The sequence below is a fragment of the Myxocyprinus asiaticus genome, chromosome 40, assembly GCF_019703515.2.
Source record: "Myxocyprinus asiaticus isolate MX2 ecotype Aquarium Trade chromosome 40, UBuf_Myxa_2, whole genome shotgun sequence".
In the NCBI taxonomy this organism is placed as follows: Eukaryota; Metazoa; Chordata; class Actinopteri; order Cypriniformes; family Catostomidae; genus Myxocyprinus; species Myxocyprinus asiaticus.
In genome coordinates this window covers 26159011-26182500 of record NC_059383.1, presented here as the reverse complement: position 1 = coordinate 26182500, position 23490 = coordinate 26159011, and the positions used below count along the sequence as shown (strand labels likewise).

General features: G+C 38.1%; 2 protein-coding genes and 1 pseudogene across 4 annotated transcripts in view; all 3 read right to left on the bottom strand.

Moving 5' to 3' along the window:
* LOC127431301 (malignant fibrous histiocytoma-amplified sequence 1 homolog) overlaps positions 1-10011 on the bottom strand; it is a 39091-nt gene extending 29080 nt beyond the window's left edge. The window contains exon 1 of the mRNA XM_051681691.1: positions 6728-10011. Within this exon, the coding sequence (XP_051537651.1) occupies positions 6728-9572 (2845 nt within the window). The 5' untranslated portion in view covers positions 9573-10011. The remainder of the gene's footprint in view (positions 1-6727) is intronic.
* Positions 10012-10962: 951 nt separating this feature from the next.
* On the bottom strand, positions 10963-15715 carry LOC127430923 (3'-5' exoribonuclease 1-like; annotated as a pseudogene).
* A 3551-nt stretch (positions 15716-19266) lies between these two features.
* LOC127431309 (protein phosphatase 1 regulatory subunit 3B-like) lies at positions 19267-23490 on the bottom strand. Of its 3 annotated transcripts, none has more exons than XM_051681701.1 (3): positions 23374-23490; positions 21562-21641; positions 19267-21290 (listed from the first exon to the last, which is right to left on the bottom strand). In XM_051681701.1, exons 2-3 carry the CDS (start codon positions 21573-21575, stop codon positions 20378-20380), a joined length of 927 nt encoding a protein of 308 aa, XP_051537661.1. In that variant the 5' UTR covers positions 21576-21641; positions 23374-23490; the 3' UTR covers positions 19267-20377. The 3 variants fall into 3 exon arrangements, with proteins under 3 accessions (XP_051537661.1, XP_051537662.1, XP_051537660.1); XM_051681702.1 differs by having other exon boundaries at positions 21562-21730; positions 23374-23482; XM_051681700.1 differs by lacking the exon at positions 23374-23490 and adding an exon at positions 23021-23363.

Below are 23490 nucleotides of genomic sequence, written 5' to 3'. Positions count from 1 at the left end.
TCATTAGCTGCACGCAATAATGCATACAATCACACAACCATGCAATGAGAGACATATCACTTTTACTTTCACATTTGCCTGTGAAAAGCCAGACATCTGACCCAATACATTATTGCACAACCACCCTGGTTTCTTGTTCCACTTTTGGATATGATCGCTATCTTTCAAGCCTGTGAGCTGTGTCTTAAATAAAATGAATATGTGTCTTTGTGGACAGCACATAGAGCAAGGACAGCTTGTAAAATTATCCTTCAAACATGCTTAAAATATATTTTACACATGATCCTGCACAGTTCTGCTGTAAACCTCATATAAACTTTAGTTTTCTTTAGTGTTTGGCTATAATAACCACAATAGAGGAAGATACAATTTCCTTTGCACTAAAGCCAAAGTCATTGTGATCCACTCAGTGTAGATAAAAAAAACAAGAAACCCCAAAGAAAGGTTAGACAGCCACTGCAGCTGACCATTGCCGAGATATACAGTATAGCTGAATCTCAAAATCATCATCATTTCCCAGAATACCTCTAACAGCTGAATGTTTTCACAGGTAGAATTTCCAGAGGTCCAATACAAGAATATAGGGAAGCTTTTCCAAGCATTGCCTTGTGCGGAACTACTTGGCAACACAAAACCACAACAAACAAGCTCCAACTCAATTTCTCGCAAATTCTGTCTTCTCAAATTTATGACGACACACATTATTCCTTATTTTTCCAAAGTCATTATTTTATCTTGGAACAGGTTCTGACATGTGAGGTTCACATTCATTAGGGGACAGCTCTGTCCTTGAGGAAAATTTCAGAAAACACATGAAAACCTCATTTACTTTAGCTATGATGTCACAAACAGTTGTCAAGAGTTCTCATTAAAGGGACAGTTCACCCAAAAATAAAAATGCTCTCATCATTTACTCACCCTCGTGCCATCCCAGATGTGTATGACTTTCTTCCTTCTGCAGAACACAAATGAAGATTTTTAGAAGAATATCTCAGCTCTGTAGATCCATAAAATGCAAGTGAATGGTGATCAAATCTTTGAAGCCAATAAAAAATAAAAGAAAAAGCACATAAAGGCAGCATAAATGTAATACATATGACTCCAGAGGTTTAACCCATGTCTTAAGCGTTTCAGTTGGTTTTGAGTGCGAACAGACCAAAATGTAACTCCTTTTTCACTGTACATTTTGTCTCTAGGCACAATCACAATTTCAAGCTTGATGATACTTCCTAGCGCTTGGTGCTAGGAAGTGTAATTGAGCTTTAAATCATGATCGCCAAAGAGATCACTGATGTCAAGATTTAGAATGAAAAAGGGGTAACAATTTGGTTTGTTCTCACCCAAAAACATGGATTAAACCGCTGGATTACTTTTATTCTGTTTTTATGTGCTTTTTGAAGCTTCAAAGATTTGGTCACCATTCACTTGCGTTTTATGGACCTACAGAGTTGAGATTTTCTTCTAAAAATCTTCGTTTGTGTTCTGTAGAAGAAAGAAAGTCATACACATCTGGGATGGCATGAGGGTGAGTAAATGATGAGAGAATTTTCATTTTTGGGTGAACTATTCCCTTAAAGACTATGACATTCATCAGTTGAGCAATGAGTAAAAGTTCAGCATATGATTATTTAACCAACTCTGCCTTCACTTAATTGTCAGTCCTGAAGGTTCCCCTTAACTCACAGGGTAATCCTGTTAAATCCATTAAGGGGATAACAAAAGGGCATCTCTGAGAGAAATCCGACTGATCCTGCATACCCAAACAGATAGGAAAAGTGTTCAAGCAAACTACGTCATTAAAGTCAGAGCAAATGTGCTCTCCACAGCACTGTTGAGGTAAAGATAAATCAACCATCTAGGTACTACAAAACTTAATGAATTTTTATCAAAGCAAAAAAACGAACACTGGCCATCCATCCATGGTTCCTCTTTAAAAAAAAAAAAAACAAAAAAAACACAAAAAAAAGTCTCTTTGAACAACATGAAGAGTAGATTGAAATTTTTGGGTGAATTATTCCTTTAATAAAATAAATGTTACATCAAACTCCATGTTCACGCCATCAAATACAACAGGCCTGGGAGAGTAAAGCTTTCAGTCTTCTATTTAAATACAACTCTGGCACTGCAATATTGGAAAACATTCATTTAAACTGCCCTGTCCAGAAATGCCATTTCATTAAGCAAGGTTCCCATCAAGTCACATGGCGAGGTAATGGGCAGTGTATGCTAAGAAAAGCAAGTAAATGGATTTGCCACCCTGAACATCTAGCTGGACACCACAGTGACACACTCGGCCCACAACATATGTATAGTCATAATTTGATCTTGCCACTATTACAAGCTAATGGCTGTCAAGTAAATAAACAAGCAGCTTTTATGACTTGTACAGTGTGTTGAAAGGGCAGGTGGGCCCCGGCCTGCTCTGATCTACAGAGACTGAATTTAGCTTTAGACAGTGATAGGGGTCTCATTTCTCACACATTCCTGTCTAAACCCAAGAGTCAAAAGATTGAATATCAGTTGGTGCAGTTACTAAATGGGTCAGACAGACTACTGTACCTACTGCCATCTCAAGTTGGACAAACCATGTCTGAAATTACCAGCCTGATCTCATTAATATATGTAGCAATTTGTATGGTAATATTTGTAACATTTAAACGTACATGTTTGTACGTTTGTATGGACACTAAAACTTACAATATGGACGTTTGAAAGCATCCATAACATAAACAATTTTACGCATGTACAGCTTTAGAAATGTATAGCAATGTGAAATGTTTTATAGATATTTTAGATCCCTTAACCCTACCCCAATCTCTAAATACAACCACATTTTAACAAAATAAAAACATTATAACTGTCATATCTTGCTGGTTAAAGTGATATAATCCTTTAAAATGTTGTATAGTGTGGCAGAAATCACGCAGAACTGCATTAAATAAATGTGATGGCATTTAACTAATCTCACTGATCATAAATAAAACTGAATTAACTGATTAATTCTATCAATTATTACATTTTAATCAATCCAAACAGTACATGTAAACATTTGTACGTTTCAATAGGCGTTAACACGTTAAATGATGATATTTAGATGCTGTCAATAAGTCAATATTGTACGTTTCGGTGTCTGTGCAAACGTAAGAGAATGTATATTTGATAGAACCAAACTTTCCACAAGAATACATACAAATTCTCATGAGATCATATTGAAATTACACATACTGTATTTGAAGACAAGCCAAGAGGAAGTAACAGGCGATGCAAGAAAACATAGTTCTTTGCACCTTTTTTGAGCTTACAATGATGTGGATGACATTTATCTCATGTTCCAAGAATAAGCTTGTATTAAAAAAGGAACTTTGGCATCAGTTACACATTCAAAATAGGTTGTTATATTGATCAACAAGTTCAGATCACCTGCAAAACACGTCATTAGGGATGTCCCGATACTAATTACTTTTTAGAATTTTCTTGATTTTAAAATTCCCAGATATTTCCATGTTTTCTATGACTGTGGGAACCCTGTTCAATGCAGAGTAAATTAATATCTAATTTAAATAACAGAAAACACACTGATCTAATGTTGTGACATCCACACAAATTCAAAAGTAAAGGGGTTTCGGGGCCCCTGCACTTTGCAAAGTCAAAAAGGACTCCATGTTGTCTTTACTCTCACTGTGTTTAGTCTGTCAGAGTGGAGCTTCAAGACTACATCAACATGCAAGTAGGCCAAAAATATAATTCCCAAATACGGTAGGATAAAAAAAAAAAAATAAATAAATAAAAAACGACTTGCTACTAATCTTGTTGTTCTGTAGACCTGTATATCTGGAAGAACTGTATAAGGTAAAACAAAGAAACAAATCTCAATCCCTACCACAAACACAGCTTGCACATTAAAAAGAGGCTTCAATCGATATCTATTAACATTCATGAACTCGACTAATTCAGCATTCAAAAGTAATGGGTGCTTAAGAGCTAATGTACTCATTAAGCAGGCCAAACAGGTCTTTACCATGGTAAGAAGCATTGCAAGTCAGGAATTGCCCCACCTGAACCGGTGTCTGATCATGTGACAAGAAAGGATGAAGGGGAATTGTTGGGATTTAGGAAACAAGGGCACCATATTTAAGAGGACATCCTGCCCAGCTATTTAAACACAATGCAAGTACTAATCTTTCATTAGAACAAATTATATATTACCTATTTAAACATTATTACTAAAAGGAGGACAAGAATAACATGAAAAAATACATTGATTTTTTGTGTACAAGCTGTATCATCAAAGTCTGTCCCCTTTTACTCACCCTCACGTCATGTACACTGAACTTTGGGAATCTATTACAACATGTAAAAAGCTGTCCTGTGAGGACATGTCCAATGTTCTGAACAAATGATAAGCATTGCAGACATCGCAAGTATAAACACACTAAAAACATACTGTCTTTTACAGGCAATGAGAATTTTAATTACTGGTCCCAAAAAGTATTTGGACGCTTAAACCACACGTCAAACTTTCAAACGTCTTTGCATTAGACAACAAAATACTGTATCAAACAAAGTAGCACTAATTTTAAAGAAAGGGAGCACAAGTACACTTTTCAAGCAAAACATTTAGCAAAAAGTGTATTAGGTTTTAAGTTATAAAACAACAAGATGTATTGTTAGTTTATATACATATATATATATATATATATATATAAAAATGAACTACACATGTGCTTAATCTTTAAGGACTTCATACATCCACTAAAAATGACCATGGGACCAGCAGCTTAATACAAGTATTTACAAAAAAGGCTAGAATAAGTGTTTAAAAGTTAGGCTAGTTCCAAGAAAAGATATAGCATTTGTTTGCAGATGCCACTTGAGTTTATATTTTTGCTAAATAATGCAATGACATTTATACATTTTCAAGAGTCATAAGTGTCCAAATACTGGAGCCACTGCAGCTTGTGTCACAGAGGCATTTTCTTTTCCAATACGTGTGAAACCATTAGCACACATTGCCATATGAAGCAGGGCCTCATTACATAAGCTCAACTAAATGCTGTCTCTTTTTTTGGCAAAAATGGGCATGGGCAAGTGTGCCTCTTACATAAGCCAACACCACTTTTATCTTTAAAACAACACACTGTTTCAACTTGGTGTACAAAAATAACAAATTACAATGTACATAAATATCACTCAGTGAAATCCCCAAATCTAAGAATAACTACATAGTTCCAGTAAACCCCCATGTTGAACCCTTTTAGAAGCTTAGAAGATGTGTGACTTCTTCACAAATGAAGTCTGCCATAAAACAGCAGGGCCTACCATGCTGTTACCCCATTTGAAATATTTTTTTAATATTAAAACTGCTTTAATAACCACAAATTGTGTCTATACCTTAACTGGCACATAAAACATTGATGCCAATGCAATGTCAGCACTTGTAGTTCACGTAAGGCCAGGCAATTTGCTCTGGAGGTTGCCTGAACATTTACATTTATGCATTTAGAAGACGCTTTTATCCAAAGTGATACAGTGCACTTATTACAGGGACAAGCGACCTGGAGTTAAGTGCCTTGCTCAAGGACACAATGGTGGTGGCTGTGGGGATCGAACCAGCAACCTTCTGATTACCACCTATGTGCTTTAGCCCACTATGCCACGCCACGCCACGTCACACCTGAAAAGGTGGTATGAGGGACACAGGATTATGTTAAAGTGAGAAATCGCTTTATAAAATGTTGTCACCATTTACTCGCCCTAATTTAGTTTTAAGGCTAAATGTTTGGGCCTACCTCAATCAGCATTCACTTGTAGTGTATCCCCCCCCCCCCCCCACAATGAAAGTGAATGGTGACCAAGGCTGTCAGTCCTTAAAGCTCTGCCTAATTTTCCTTGTGTTTCATGGAAGAAACAATGTCATATGGGTGTGAAACATCATGAGGGTATGTAAATGGCAACAGAATTTTCATTTTTGGATGCACTAACTCTAAAATATTCCAAATAGTTTTAAATATAAACATGAACAAGTGTCATTTTAGCTTGAAAAAACCTAGTAGCGCCAGCCTCAGTTATAAGGAAAAAAAGACCCATTTAGTCTTAATATATGAATAGCTGCTATCTTAAACCTATGCTCACTGTCCTGTGCATTAAACCAGTGGCTGCTGTGCCTTCCTCATCTGCTTTCCATGAAGAGAGGTATGATGTTACCATGGCAATCTGCTCCACTGCTGTGGCAGTACAAGTCAGTGTGCTCAGCAGCAGGGCAGACAAGCTCATTTGTGTTTCTAGGTGTGGCTTCAAGCCCAGTAAAACACCCCCTCCTGTCTCATTCTTTGTTTAGCCTAGATCCATCCCAAAATGATTTCATTTCATGCTGATTCACCCTTTAGTGTATCAGTGTTTACTTGGCAATAAACCCAGGCATAAGCTTCCATGGTGACAGTACTGCAAAGATTACTTTGTTCCATCACTGCATTATTAGTTTTGCCTTTATTTGCTCTGAGATACATGGCTGATAGATTTATGGCTTCATAACAATGTTGAACCGAAACAATGAAACAGGTCTCCAGCCATAAACTGTAAATGAATCATTTATATGGTACAAAAAATGGAAACAAATTGATTTCAATCACAAAATCTCATCCCAATCTGTTACCAGCATTAAAGTTGTAAATATGTGTGGTTGTTATGTGAAATGTCACAACAGAAAAAAGAAAATCAAAACACTAACCTGGAAAGGAATGTGGGTTTGGGGACCCTCTCTTCAGGCACTTGGAACACAGGACATGCACAGAGTAGTGAAGGCCAGGCCATTCCTGCAGAAGAACGTTTAACTCTTCCACTAGAGGAATAATGGCTTGCCAAGCTGTCCAGATATTTGGCAAGGATGCATGGCTGGAAATGGAGAGGGTCTCAGCCTGCAATCTGTTCTGAGAGGGCCGGTAACTCACCATCACAGGCACTTTACCCCGATACGCAAAGATGTGATGCTTTCCGTCGGATCGCTGCACCACGTGGCTGTTGATTTGCACACTATATCGAGCAAAAAGTCCAAGAGGGGTTAAAAAAGGAAACCTGTATTCAATCTGCAGCTGTTCGACTGAGAAGAACTGACCAGGTATGGACGAACCCCCACTGTCCAAGCCCTCAGTATGGGGCTCCTCACTGCTAACCTGACTGGGGAACTTATACCAGACGGTGGCTCCATTAAGTGACTTACTGCAAGGTTTGTTGACACAGTAGCAGACCCCCATCTTTTCCAGCAGTTTCATGATCAGATGCAAGTCCTGCTGTGTCTGTACTAAGGGTTTAAGCAGCAAACGAATGACATTTGATGGCAGCAGGCCGTGTGATAGAAAACCTTTCACATGACTGTGCATCTGTGTGGATCTGGCATTCTCTTCATCATCTCCTTCAGCTTCAAGTTTCTCAAGCATTGTCGTGAGGTCCCTCTGAAAAAAGACATTCAAGATGGCGATAAACCGTGGCAGATTGTGGAAGACATATTCCTTCAGTGTCAAACTGTCTTCAAAGTACAAAAGTTTACCGCTCTCATGTAGGTAGGAGAGAGCACTTTGCAGGCGGTCCTCTGTCAGCCCTGCCTGCAAGCCCAATCGGGCCGAATCCCACCAGGAAAGCCATAAATCCTGTGGCTTAAAATGCAGCTCCTCAAGCATCTGCCATGATTTGGGTAGCACTCTGTGAAGGTTGGGGAAAATCTCCTTGTGATCAGCAACCAACATGAGCTTCTCTTTCAAGCGCTGGATGTTCCTTTGTGCTGGCACACAGCTGACACAAATCACTGGAGAAAGGATTTGTAATCTATTGTTCAGCATATATTGCAACTGGGACTTCTTACGTCTCAAATTTTTATCCGAGACCCCATAAAAGAGCACATGGGGGCTACAAGTTCGGACATCATAACCCTGCTCAAGGGTTTTTTCTAACTGCAAGTCAAGCACACGCAAGCACTCAGTGTCCATCTTTTCCTGGAGTGAAATCTGTCTGTGAATATCCAGGCACATTTCTTCAATCTCGAACTCCTTACACAGGTCAGAGTGGGTCCCCACAATGCACACAACAGCATGTGGCACCTTGGCACTGAGCAGGTGGAGGAAACACCCAACATGAGAGTAAAAGCTCTTTGATGTATATGATTTCAGATTAACCACTAAAACATAAAGAGCTCCAGGGGAGAGGAAAAAGGGTTTGATAAGATCGTAGTTCTGCTTACCTGATAAATCATACACAATGAATGTAAGACTACGATCAGCATCCGCTACCCAGTTTGTAACATCAATACCCCTACCTCCAATCGCCATCTTGGCATCTGATGGTTTACTTACGATGCACTGCCTGAGTGTGGTTTTCCCTGCACTTTTCTGGCCCATCATAACAAGTTTGAGTCTGGGTTTTACAGCAGTCTTGGAGTGTGCAAGCTCCTTCTGATAGGCGGCTATGTAGGGGATCCCTTTCATGCACACTTCATATGGAGGCTGAATGAGAGGATTATCCTTCACCTTCCAAATGTTAACTTTGGCAAGTTTTCCAAAATTGTCGGGGAGTATGGCAATTTGGTTACCCTGTAACACTAGCTCCTCTAATTTCCCCAGCTCTACAATAGAGTCTGGGAGAAACGTTATTCTATTATTGTCCAACCACAAATTAGCAAGATTACAGAGCTGTCCTACCTCCTCAGGGAGGAAGGTCAGTTTATTTCGGCTTAAGTACAACTCCTCCAAACTAGCGATTTTGATAATAACCTGAGGGAAATCTTCAAAGGAGTTGGATGAGAGATTCAACATTTTCAGCTTTTGCAGTTTTCCAAATGATTGCGGCAGGCTTGTGAGAAAATTATTATCGAGCATCAGGCTCTCCAAATTCTGCAGCTCGCAGAACGTTTCAGGCAAGGAGGAGATATGGGTGCTGCTCAGCCACATGATTTTAACGGATTGGAGCATCATGACATTGCCAGGAAGACCCTCTAGTTTATTCCCAGAGCAGTCGAGCTCCTCCAGGTCACTGAGGGCAAGAATTTCAGAGGGGAAACGCTGTAGCTTGTTGTGATCCACATCAAGTGTTCTGAGCTTCCTGAGCTGGGAGAATGACCTGGGAAAATCATGCAACTCATTGAAGCTGATGTCCAGTTCCTCAAGAAACTGCAAAGTCCCAATCTGAGATGGAAGGAATTGGATTTTGTTATGACTGATGCACAGCTTCTTAAGCCCCTTCAAAAGATCAATGTCTTCTGAAAAGTGGCTCAGCCAGTTGTGACTAATATCTAACTCTACCAATTGACTAAGTTGAAAAACTGCAGAAGGTACAGTGGCAAACTTGTTTCTGCGAAGAACAAGAATGCGAAGCTTTGTCAAGGTTGAGCCCAGTCCCTCTGGAAGCTCTTGCAGGGAGTTATTACCCAGATTGAGGACCTCGATCTCTTTTATGTCCTCGGGTAATGTAATTTTCTGGCTGTTTTTGGCGCTGAGATTTAGCTGTAGATTGCTCCGCAACTTCCTGGAGCGCAGAGCAGCATCCCTCCATAATTTGGCTGTCTTCAGGTTATTCTCCTCAGCCATCGTATCGCAGATGCGCTCCTCCTTGTTCTCATTGAGCGCAGTGATCAATCACCAAGGGAGCATGCTGCTCCTATCACTCGCTTCATCGATTCGTGCTTTCCGCACGGAACTCCATAGGAAACCAACATTCGGACGATGCTGATTTCATCTTCATAAGAAAATATTTGGTTTCTTCCAAACGCATACATGAAAACAGGGTTGGGCTGCGTTGTTTCACCCATTATCTTTCTCTGCGCCATCAACCGCAGGATAGAAACCACACGCGCGTATCAAAAGTCACATTAGCCCAGTTAGCGAGGCTGGCGTTTTCGCCAGCGCGTCCTTTGAAACCACATGAGAGTAAATATCTAATATCCAGTGAGTTAGAATGAAAGATGTGTGGCGGTGTTTGCTGTAGTCCTTCCCTGTGTGTCTCCGCCTATTCTCTGCGCATGCAGTCAGTGCTGAACGCACAGAAGCAGCACTGCGTCAGAGCCATAAACCCGCCTTCTCTTCCCTGCTACCGACGCAACGCTCGCATTTAAGTCTCTGATTGGTTGACTGTGTGGTGAAGACGGGATTCCATGCGTAACGCTTAACGGGAGCGTTCTAGATTTGTCGCTCGCGTTCAGAGCTCGTTTGTTTTGGTTTAGCTAACAGTAAATCATATCCTGTTTATAGGAGCGTACGCTACCTAAATAATAGCGGGCTTCAAAACATATATCTTCCAAAGCACACAAGATACAGCTGTATCTTGTTTGGATAAGATATGAAGGGGACTTTTTTTCTTTGTGCAATGATACGCACAAACTGGAAAGAAAAACTACAATATGAAGAGGGGGAAATAAAACTATAGTGATGCAAATACGCCCTACCTGTCTCCTTATTGACTTTATGGATGGTGGGATTTGTGTTGTTTACGTTTATTTAAAGAGGTGTTGTTTGGTGCCATCTGCTGGACATGATGTCAACCTGCACGCGCGCGCAACCTGATATATTACAGCGCTACACAATTGCAATATAAGCATGCTTCTCCAATTTGACAGTAAGAAAAAATCCATTATTCCATGCACTTGTGAAACATTTTAAAATAACACTAGCTGTACAGAATACTGATTGTGCTTAACTGTTAATTTGCATTTCCTACTCCCTTGTTTATCTTGGTTATTGTATGGCCTTGATAAATTAAGAGATATGGTGGCCTTAAATGGGAACTTTGTGTTGACAAACCATGATACATAACCAAAAACATAGCTAAAGTTTAATAGACTTTAAGGGTGCAAAGTACCAAAGTAATTACTTTTAACCTAAAAAAAATTTAGTTCACCTGCAAATCAGACCTCAGGGATAACCCAAACAGGGATAAAGACTAAATATTTGCATGAAAATAAATTACAATAATATCATACAGTGATGTTATAAAAATGTATTGGCATAATATAACAAATTGAGGATTTCAGCTGTATACAGAGGATTACATTTCTAGTTTTGAAGCAAATGTTTTTTTCAGGATGTGCAACATGGATGAAAAGCAATGTGCAATTATTAATCATCCATCTGTTAGGCTTGTAAAAATCCTGTTACAACAAAAGGCAATCAGCTTTGTTTGCAACTTTTGTGTTGTTTCAGTTTGCAAGTTCCACAGTAACAGGTTTCAAAACACAGTTCATAAACTCATTTGGCTGTGAGGATGAAAGCACAGCATCACCTTGCTGATCTTGAACCCTGATCCACTTTAATGTGAACATCTGCAGCAAAAGGTTATGTCACAAATGAAAACAGCACACATTACTGGAGCAATTTCGAGAAAACTAAAATTGTCTGAAGTGTTTTTACCCTTAAATGTGATCACTGCGGCTGATCAATACCCTCTGTTTCAATTCAGCATTGAGGTTTGTTTACACCGGGAATTAAAAATTTTTTTTATTATTCTCTTTTTAGTCTCTTCTCTTGGGATTTTGAGGTGCTGGCGCTCCTTCAATAGGGGCAGAGATGGGCACGCTCCGTGGTTCCCCTGAATGCAAGCACTCGTTCACTCGCAGCTGACAGCCATCCTGCAGCATGTGGACAGCAATTCTGGCGATGTTGCGCGAGTCATCTAGACTGCAGTGGGGACACCCTTCGTAACGCATGCCGAGATTCTCCAGCATGCAGATGAGTTTAGTCTGAGTACGTGGAACCTGAGAGAGACCAGCATTATACTCATGAGAATCTATGAATTTTAACTGTCTGCTGAACTATAATTCTTGACTGCTACTCCCACGGCTCCTGTGTCATCTACAAAACATCAGACACTCTCAGCTTTCATTTATTTAAAGCATTTGAATATTTATGATATCAAAATCCTTCTATATGTACACTGAAATAAACAAAAGCTTCCCTTATATGGTCGCATGCAAATATTATTCATTGCAATTTTGAAGAAATTAAGAAATCATGAAAGAAAAACTATACATTAAATCATACCTTATAAAAGTTTCCATAAGACTTTCTGATATTGATCCATTTTCTAGCAAATTTGGGTACCTGATGCGACTCAATCGGCATTGAGTATAAAGAAATTTTCCCATGTCCTACACAGAAAGACAGTGGGTTATACAATGTAGTACTTTTCTTTTTTTTAGAGAACGCCACTGCATAATGAATATAAGAAATGTCTTAAAATGATACGTCATACTTACCCATGTGTCAAAAACATATAGCTGTACTTTGTGCCGAGTTCTTTCTGCTGTAGCCAAGAAACTGCTTGTTTTAGAACGGCATGAAATGTATTTGCCTCATCCACCATTTTCTGGGGGGGAAAAAAGGAGAATAAAATGTTAAAGTTTCTGAATAAGAACAAGAAAGGTCAAAGCAACAGATAAAACATTTCATCCAAAATTGGACAAGAGACATTATTTTATTCAATATGCATTTCATGAAATCTTGCCTGTGTGATTCTGGTAAGTTTTACACAAAAATCAGACAGTTGTGGGTTAACCTCTGGCTTCACATACTCCTGAAATGAGTCTACCTGTAATGAGAGGAATTAAATTACAAACTGAGGCTATGTCTTGTTTGGAAGGCTGCGTGCTAGGTAGGTCGCATCCTTTGAAGGCTGCAGTATACCAAGCATCCTCCTTTAAACAAGCCTTGTTTAAACGAGAAGGCCTTCGTAGGACAAACGGAAACGGAACGTAACATGGTTGCTATGACAGCACGTCACTCTTTAATAAGTGTGAGCGCTTTGAGTGAGAAGGGAACAAAGTCCCTCTTGAAGGGAATGCATGAGGTACATTTTAGGAGAGTTATAATGATGAAAAGAAAATAGATTTTACAGGTGTACTTTTAGTCTAATACTTTATTTTAATTATATATTAATATAATTATACATATTATATACTCTGCACCCATCTACTGAGGTACTTCAACTTGGGAATTAACATTCTTTGCGTTTGAACATCATATTTACGGGCAAATTGGAGTCATTTTTTAGACATTTCCATTGAAGCAAAGAATTCTGGGTTGTGAGTGCCCACGAAGGATACACCTCATGCATCCTCCGAATTCCCGTGAAAGAAGGTCGCATTCGAAGTGTCCTACTCGCTTTTCTGAAACGCGACAGCCTCGATGACATATGCAGCCGACAAATGCGACCTCCGGAGGACGCAGCCTTCCAAACGAGACACAGCCTATGAAGTCAAAACTAAAATTAAAGCTTTGTGATGGAGCCAAGTCTGTGTCATTTCAAAATAAGAGTCCACTGGATTTTTCAGTCTTGATTATAGTTGTCAAGACTTGTATAATTTCTGACTTGTTTAAAGTCCCGCATTATGCACCAAATCGTATTTTTTTCTGGGTGTTATCAGGATTTTGATTGCACAATAAACTAGGGATGGGCACGAGTACTCGGGTACTCACAGGTTGCAGTAATGATCGATCATGAAAACGATGATCGATGGTGATCATGCATGATGTGACCTCACTTATTTCGAAATTCAGTGACAATTACCTGACAACTTAACACAAACATATCAAAGATATGCTTATTTTTGATATTGATTACATTGTGATTTTGAGGGGTACATTTATTGTCAGAGACATCTCATAGCAACCAAACTGATATACGACGCTGCAATGCTATCGTTACGATCAAAAGAGAGTGTATTAACTGTGTTTTGAACACCTGTCTCTGCAAAACATTTGCTAAACACATTTTATTATCATTTAATGTAAGAACTTTGACTCATTAATGGATATTATTTAATAAAAGTGAATGTTTGTCACTGACTGGAAACCTCCCTGCGTGACAACACACACCTGCATCTCGATGAAATGGGAGTTGAAGATTTCCGCACAAGTTTCCAAGTTAGAAGTCCGACATAATATATCATTCTGTTGCACTTTCCCCAGTTGAAAGGTGGAAATTCCGACTCTCCTGAGTTGAATGGAACGCTTCATGGATCATCACAGCAACAACAATACGGAGCACTGCTACTTTCCCACATGAGCGAACACTTGGGGAGACACACACACACGCCTAGTGACACTAGGCGCGTGGCAGTGGACTCAACGCGCTGCGAGTGTTTCAAACAGCTAGACAGAGCGCAGCTAAATGGAACAGAACGAAGTGTCTTGAAAACTGAACTTCAATTTATCACACATATTAAAAACGCAATGGTTATGGCATCTCCTGCTAAGTCAATCTTGATTTGAAAATAGATGGTTCAAACAGTCACTAAAAAAACTGGTGCACGCTTACTAAGATTACTATGGTAACCTGAAGGAAGAACAGACAGGCGCGTGTTGAGCACATTCTTTCATTGAGTTGGGCTGCGAATCTTCACATAATGACAATATATGATACATTATATTTTGATTATGCCATCTTTTGTACATTTTTGTAACAGATTATTTTATAACAGCCTATAATAATGAATAGACGATACACTGGAACAACAAGACGCAATGCAGCAGCCAAAGACGTTTGTCAGACATGTTACTGGACAAAAGTTATGTACATGTCATTGCCCCTCGAGTACTCGACGAGCAATTAGTCCGAGTACTCGAGTAGACAAAATGACCAAAATGCCCATCCCTACAATAAACTACATCTTGGATTCTATTCATTTTGCACCCTTGTAGCATCTATGTCTGCGCCCATCATAGTACAGAAAGACTAAGAAAAATTTTAGACAACTAATTTGATTTTAAAACTATCGGCCAATTAATCGGTTATCGGCCTTTTCCACCATATTATTTATCGTATTGGCAAAATCCACCAGTCGACCACTAATCTAAATGTAGTTCAAACACTTTTGCTGTGGCAAGTATCAAGCACCTATGTGCCACACTATTTCCCTCGCCAACTCACAATCTCCGAAGTGTGCGTGTCGAACAAAACCATGGGGAACTCGATAATTTCATGGAGGTAGTGAGGAGGGTTACTCTCCTCACACGTTGCCTCGAAATCCACCACACAGATATAGTCATAGTATACATCACTGTCCACATCTGCAACAGCTGAATGAATCAGTTTCTGTTTTTTGTAGTAGACGCTCCTTCAGCACATCCTAAACACCACTGACAAGACCATAAAAAAATAAAAATATTAGTGACTGATCTAGATGACTGATTAATCTGATATTTGGCCATTTTAAGATTATCAGATCAAAATAACAATACTATATTATATATAGCAATTCTTCAGTACCGTGTGTCAAGTTTCAGTTCAGCACATTTCGCCCGCAGCTCTTCTCCGTTCATTCGGTTGATGGTGCCATTTGCCAGCGAAATCTCCTTAAATATCGGGTCACTGAAATCTCCCTGATTCAGGGATGAAAGCTCCTGTGCCTACTTTTTTAATCACAGGTCTGAGTAAGATAAGTAAAACATAACATTGCTTTAGTGTCACCCTTGTGTTGTTCAGAACTCCTATGACATTCTTTCTTCAGTGGAACACAAAAAGAGACGTCATGCAGTAAGCCTCAGTTCCCATTTATTTTCCATTTATGGAAGAAAGATGCAATGAAAATTAATAGTGACTTAGGTTATTATGGTTTCCAACGAAGAAGGTAGTCATATGGGTTTGGAACTACATTAGGATGACTAAATGTTGGCAGAATTAGTCTTTTTGGGTGAGATATCCCCGTGTCTTAAAACATTAAACTCACAATGTACTTCATTGTACCATCCGAACAGCCTTTTACATTTCCGGCGTTTCTCTGCATGCAAGCAGTGCATGTAAATAATGTTTCAACACTTTGCAAGCTACATGCTTTTTTAAAAACAGCAATAATAAACATTAGATCACAATACAGATCAAGGACTAGAACTAAACTGTCAGTGTTTAGACACTCACGTTAGAGCAGCATCGTTCCTCTTGTTCTTTCCCAGACGTTGCAATCGCATTTACAGGTTGACTGATGTCTTTCTGTGGCTCTATGTGTTTTGACAGTCACTAGCTCATTTCAGGAACACTCATTTGAGTTTTTCACGCGGTAAAACTTTGTCTTTTTAAGTTAAATTCGTCCTAGCGAAAAATACTGACTCTAAACGCTTGTCTCAAACTCTCAAGTCTATTTTGTATAGATATGACACATAAATACCCTATAAGCAAATGTGTAAAACTTCTGGTTAGCTACAGTTTGTTAAATGTGCGCCAGACAACTGACGCTGTCGTCTGACGTTTGAACATACAGGAAGCCGTAAATGATTGGCAGAACATTTATAAAATAAAAGTCCCATTGACACAACAATTTTCAAAATAAAAGAACCCTAAGCTCAAGCTACAGCATATGTGGCATATTTTGATTACTATAAAAATAATTTCGACTCGTCATTCGTTAATTGAAAAAATAACTGGCTGTTACAGTGTGACACTTACAACGGAAGTGAATGGGGCCAGTCCGTAAACATTAAAATATAAACCGATTCAAAAGTATAGCCACAAGATGAAAATATTTTACATTAACATGATTATAGTGTAAAAAAAATAAATAAATAAATAAAAAAAATAAGGGATGTACTACCGTTACATTATTTACCAGATTACAGGGTTCACCTGCATTACGTTGTTTTGACAACAAAGTTATAATATTGGTTTTAACTTCACACAGATACATTTAGTAAGTGATTTTGTCCACTTAAACCATGTTAACGTAACATGTTAGTACTTTTGAAACCCCATTTTTTTCTCCATTCATTTCCATTTTACATGCCTTACTGTGACCATGATTTTTTATTTTATGCCTTAAAAACGAGTGACGAATCAACATTTTATGCCACGAAGGCAGCTGATTGAGCTTAACCTGATACATTCCTTTAAAATCGATTCCTGGAAGCTGCAAAGATGCATTAACCCTCAAATACATAGTGTCTAAATAGACGTACACGAATTTCCGTGGTACACCCAAATGTCAATAGCCAGCTCATACTGTTCTTGAGTTGTACTTGCTATAGTTCACTTTCACGTTGCATCTTCATCACAACAGCATTGAGTAACAAATAACATGCATTATATGTTTACACATATGGGATAATATACCACTGCACAGAAAATTTACATGATATGGTAGTAATTAGTATACAGTTGTGCTCAAAAATTTGCATACCCTTGGATAATTGGTAATATATGTACCATTTTTAAAGAAAACATGAGTGAGCAGGCAAAACACATTTCTTTTATTTCTTATGGGATTCATATTCAACTGTAGGTTATAACAGAATGGCACAATCATAAAACAAAACATGGCAACAAAGAAAAAAATTAAATGACCCCTGTTCAAAAGTCTGCATACCCTTAGTTCTTAATACTGTGTATTGCCCCCTTTAGCATCAATGACAGCATGCAGTCTTTTGTAATAGTTGTCTATGAGGCCCCAAATTCTTGCAGGTGGTATAGCTGCCCATTCATCTTGGTCGTCTTACATGAACCGCACGTTTGAGATCTCCCCAGAGTGGCTCGATGATATTAAGGTCAGGAGACTGTGATGGCCACTCCAAAACCTTCACCTTTTTCTGCTGTAACCACTGGAGGGTCAACTTGGCCTTGTGCTTAGGGACATTGTCGTGCTGGAAAGTCCAAGAGCGTCCTGTGCGCAGCTTTTATACAGAAAAATGCAAATTGTCTGCCAGTATTTTCTGATAACATGCTGCATTCAACTTGCCATCAATTTTCACAAGATTCCCCATGCCTTTAGCGCTCACACACCCCCAAAACATCAGTTAGCCACCACCATGCTTCACAGTGGGGATGGTATTCTTTTCACTATAGGCCTTGTTGACCCCTCTCCAAACATAGCGCTTATGGTTGTGACCATAAAGCTCTATTTTGGTCTCGTCACTCCAAATTACAGTGTGCCAGAAGCTGTGAGGCGTGTCAAGGTGTTGTCGGGCATATTGTAACCGGGCTTTTTTGTGGCATTGGTGCAGTAAAGGCTTCTTTCTGGCAACTCGACCATGCAGCTCATTTTTGTTCAAGTATCGTCGTATTGTGCTCCTTGAAACAACCACACCGTCTTTTTCCAGAGCAGCCTGTATTTCTCCTGAGGTTACCTGTGGGTTTTTCTTTGTATCCCGAACAGTTCTTCTGGCAGTTGTGGCTGAAATCTTTCTTGGTCTACCTGACCTTGGCTTGGTATCAAGAGATCCCCGAATTTTCCACTTCTTAAGTGACTGAACAGTACTGACTGGCATTTTCAAGGCTTTGGATATCTTTTTATATCCTTTTCCATCTTTATAAAGTTCCATTACCTTGTTACGCAGGTCTTTTGACAGTTCTTTTCTGCTCCCCATGGCTCAGTATCTGGCCTGCTCAGTGCATCCACATGACAGCTAACAAACTCATTGACTATTTATACACAGACACTAATTGCAATTTAAAAAGCCACAGGTGTGGGAAATTAACCTTTAATTGCCATTTAAACCTGTGTGTGTCACCTTGTGTGTCTGTAACAAGGCCAAACATTCAAGGGTATGTAAACTTTTGATCAGGGCCATTTGGGTGATTTCTGTTATCATTATGATTTAAAAAGGAGCCAAACAACTATGTGATAATAAATGGCTTCATATGATCACTATCCTTAAATAAAAGACATGATCAGCATGATCAGTCATATTTTCAAAATCAATGCCAAAATTTCACAATTTCTGCCAGGGTACGCAAACTTCTGAGCACAACTGTACATATAGTGGTCATTTGTCTTGTAACTAACAAAGAAATATATCATGTGATAGTAAACAGTTATGAATTAATCATATATATACAGTATATATGTATATATATATATATATATATATATATATATATATATATATATATATATGTGTGTGTATATATATGTGTGTATATATATATATATATATATATATTTGATTTAAAGAAGGGGAAATATATATTGGGACTTAATTACATCTCGCTGGGCACTAAAAACACTATATACTTTTTATAATTAAAAAAAAATGTATTATTATTATTTTAATTATTGTTAGGTGATTCATAAGAGAAAGGTTGAGGAATACTAAAGATGTGTGGGTATAACTCCAAAAAATGGATGAGGTAAGGGAGGTGGAATGAGGTTCCGTGTCTCTAAAGACCAGAGGTATATATTTAAGGGTAAGTATGGGCATCTAAGTATGACAAATGTTTAAATATAATGTGACAACAGGTTATCACTGTGGAACTGAAATCAAAAGCTCATTATGAACACACCTATTATGACTTTACATTGAGCATTGATTTTATTTCTAAAGAGATGAAATAAGTCAGAAGTCAGTTGCTTTTATTTACTGTTTTCAGTGACCAGAAAAAATTAAAATGCATAAACCATTAAAATGCATGTATTGGACATACCAACTACCGCCAAAAGAACTTTTTAACAACATAAAGTGGTTTTTACACATCTATATTCAATTACAAACCGCAAATGTTAAAATGGGTGATAAGAAATTAAACATTGCAACAGAAATTAAAGTGCATTTTACCCAGAACAAATTATGTATCAATACACATCAACTTAACTGCCAACCAAAACTTATATCATAATCTTGTTGTGTAGAAAATTACAGTGAGAATAAGCCATATTTATTATTTAAAAATTACAGAAACACAGTGACTTTTAGTTTTCTTTCATCATATTAAAATTTGAAAAGGTAGCTAAAGTAGCATATATGCACCTAGGCTGAAGTCCAATTTCATGGTCTCACATTTATGGGAAAACACTGATGTTTTCTTGATCATTCTTTCTGTGCCGCATATCAAAATCATGCTCAGTGCTGACAATTTGGATACCTGACAGAAAAACAGCTTATTTCTTTAACCAAAATGTTATGGTCATTTACAGTTTAAATACCGGCCTGCAGATTCACTTACAATGTTAAGAATGCAATTAACACTGTACAATTTTATAAGGTGCATGGAAAGCAGTAGCACTGGAGCACTGTTAACATATCCATACAAACCCCAGAATCAACATCAAGAACATACTACCCTGCAAATAAACTGGCTTCAAAGCATCTGATGGGCATTGGAAAATAAACACATAATTTGCCTCAATTACATATTTGCATTGCTCCATAAACAGTAAATATTTTTTTTTTTAAAAATATAACATGTTCTGTTGCACAATACTATTCATTGTTATTGACGATAAATATCTCAAGTGTCCTTATTGATTTACAGTCCAAGAAGTCATTATAATTAGAGGCCAAAGAACAGCACAGAAGTGGCTGTGGTTTTCCTGAAAAGTCTTCCTGAAAGCTGGAAAGGTTGCCCTGAACAATTTTTCTTACGAGGCATTTCTCGCTTTACAATATCCAATGGATATGTAGACACTACAGGTAGACGCTTAGTAATACGGACCAATTTCTTCATATCCAGCATAACTTGGCCAATTGGGAAAGATTCCATGTGAACATCTGGGGCTTCCATATCGGTCAAAATGAATGTCCCAATCACTCACACCATATCGCTGATGGCCACCACTTGAGTCATTTGAACTCTTCTTCAGTGTTGACTGAATGATTCTGTAATTCTGCCCTTGGTTGTTATCCCAGATTGCAAGGCCATTGACCTCATAGCAGATGGCAAACTCAATGCATTCATGTGGAGGCACCTGATCAGGCAAATCTGCTTCGAACGAGAAGGTGTCACGGTCCGAGCCAGTGTAAGTGTCTTTAACGTACTGGCATTCTATGTCTGTGTAGCTCTTCCAGTCATCAAACGTAATGCGAAGCTTAACCGCCTTCTCAAAGGAAAGGTTTTTGACTTTGACCGTGCCTGCTATAGATTTTTCCTTTAGCATGCAGTGCTCGAGGCAGACGTGATCGTTTTCTACACGTTGGCGAAACTTTAAGTAATCTGCAGATGGCTGCTCAAAGTCAAGGCTTAACTTGTCCTTCCCCTCTGATAGAGTCAGCGAAGCTGTAAAAAACTGCTCAATGTTGGATGGGATGTCTATGGGGTCATCAAATTCAGAAAACATCTTCACCATCGTCAAGGCAAGGCCCTTGTGATCAGCAAAAGAGACTTGTTTTTTGGCCTTCCCAGGCACCGCTAAAGGTGCACTGACCCCATTCAATTCTGACTGCCATCTAGGTGTGCTAAAACTAAGCTTGGTACTTTGACACTGATGTATACATGGCCGCAAGGGCCTGCTGTATTTAACTGTCCTCGTGTTCAAGAACTCTTCGTTTGACAGATAAAGCTGCATGGCCAATTCAATCGGCATGGTGGACTCGTTGGGAGGGCAGCCACACACACTGAAAATACAGAAACACATGACCATTAATTCCTTAGATTTATATTCCCAGACTGTGAATGTTGGTTGAACACTGAGGAATGTCTCAAACCATCACCAATTTATATTTCTCACATATAGCCTACTTTTATAGAGCACAGCATGTAGTGTTTAATATAAATGCCATATGAAATAATTAAACATTTTGCACTGTACTACACTCTCTTCAAAGTAGTCGTTGTAGTAACATGCACTGGCAAAGTAACTTTAGAAACAAATAGTTTGATGCACACCTGTTAGAGTTCATTTACTTCTGCAGCATTCGCCTGGGTTACACATCATACCACTTCCTTCTGGAGGCCATGAAGGGGATCTAGTATGGCATATACAGTATGGAGAAACAACCAGACAAGGATGCATTGAGGATACTGGACACCCTTTAGTGTTCACATTTACAATAATCTATAAAAACATTTAAAAAAATGAATTTACAATTAACTAACGACTGAGTTTCACATGTTAACCACAATACGAGCTCAATTATATCATGTTGTTACCTAAGGGTAGTGAGAAGAAAAGTTTTTTTTCACAAGTCTTCGTTTTCAATAGATGCTCCATTAGTTAGAATGCACAAGCAACCACCAACTACATAATTAAGAGAGGATTTTACTAAGTAAACGTAACATGTCATCATTAACCCTTATGTTGTGTTTCGGTCATTTTGACCCGAACAACTTTTTTCTTACGAGTTTTTTTTATTTTTTTTTTATTGGAATAACATTCCTTGACTTTGTTCACATATGGTATCTGAAAACATTAAAATAATAATAATAATAATTTGACCATTTTATTTACTTATATATATATATATAAGACACTCCTGTTTGTTATATTTATGTGTCAGTGGAAATTTCATACACTAATACTCACTGCAGTTTGGCTGCTGAGTGAAACAAATTTGCTCATTGCATTCTACTAATTGAGACCTTTCCAAAGATATATAACACATGGCTATCTTATCTTTTTTATATTTTCACCAATATAATTGTTGTTGTAACAAATTTGCAATTGATGAGAATGAAACGGTTCTTATTTGTCAGCACATTAAAAATCATTATTTAAGAATTGGTAAGATCAGCTATATTTATTGTAAAGTTCAGATTCTAAGCTTTTAAATGACAACCATTTTGTTCAGATTAAACAAGTTGTTATTAATTATGTAATTATTATATATATTTTTTGTTTTCTGCAGGGAGTGCCCCCCACTGGCCCAGTTTAAGATCAGTTCAATTAATCCTTCTATCATATATATATATATATATATATATATATATATATATATATATATATATATATATATATATATATTTAAATATATGTTCAAAAAAGGAGTACAAAACCTGTCATAATTACTACAAAAATAGTTGATAAAAAGGTCTAATGCAATATCTTGTGATAATAAAGTATATGCAGTATGAGAGATTTATAAAATAATCTTAGTGGGAACATAAAATGTTTTAGCAGAAAATGACCACAGACCAAGTTTAAATGATTTTCTTGCCAAAACCTGCAAACGTTGTACTAGTTTTGATATGATACAATGTACCAGCTTTTTTCCATATAGAGTTAAGAACAATGAAACATTGTTCGGGCATGTCAAATAGAAGCGCAAGACACAATTCTCTTCGAAGTAGTCGTTGTAGCAACATGCACTGGCAAAGTAACTTTAGAAACAAATAGTTTGATGCACACCTGTTGGAGTTCATTTACTTCTGCAGCATTCGCCTGGGTTACACATACCATCACGGCGTACCATACCACTTCCTTCGTCTGAGTATCCTCTCCTGTATTTAAAGTTGATTTTCTAATTGTTATGCAAGATTGCGTACCTTTCCTTTTTAAAGTTTTAAGCCTTATACCCGATGTGGTTTGGCCAGCGTGCATGTCTCTTCCTGATTTTGTAGTCGTTTCCCTAGGCACAGTTGAGTTTCCTCTCTACTTAAAAAAAAAAACGCACGTGCATGCAGGAACACGAATTAACTGTGTTCCTGCGTGCTTTAAATGGACCGTGCAAAAGCAAACGGGGCATTTAAGTAGTTGCATACCTGTATTAAGGCATTTGGAAATGGGTCAAACTTCTTCATGAATCCCAGTTTCTTAAAGGAAAGCAGTTACGGCTCAGGAGAGAATTAACCTCCTGCTGGTTGATGTGCGCGACATGA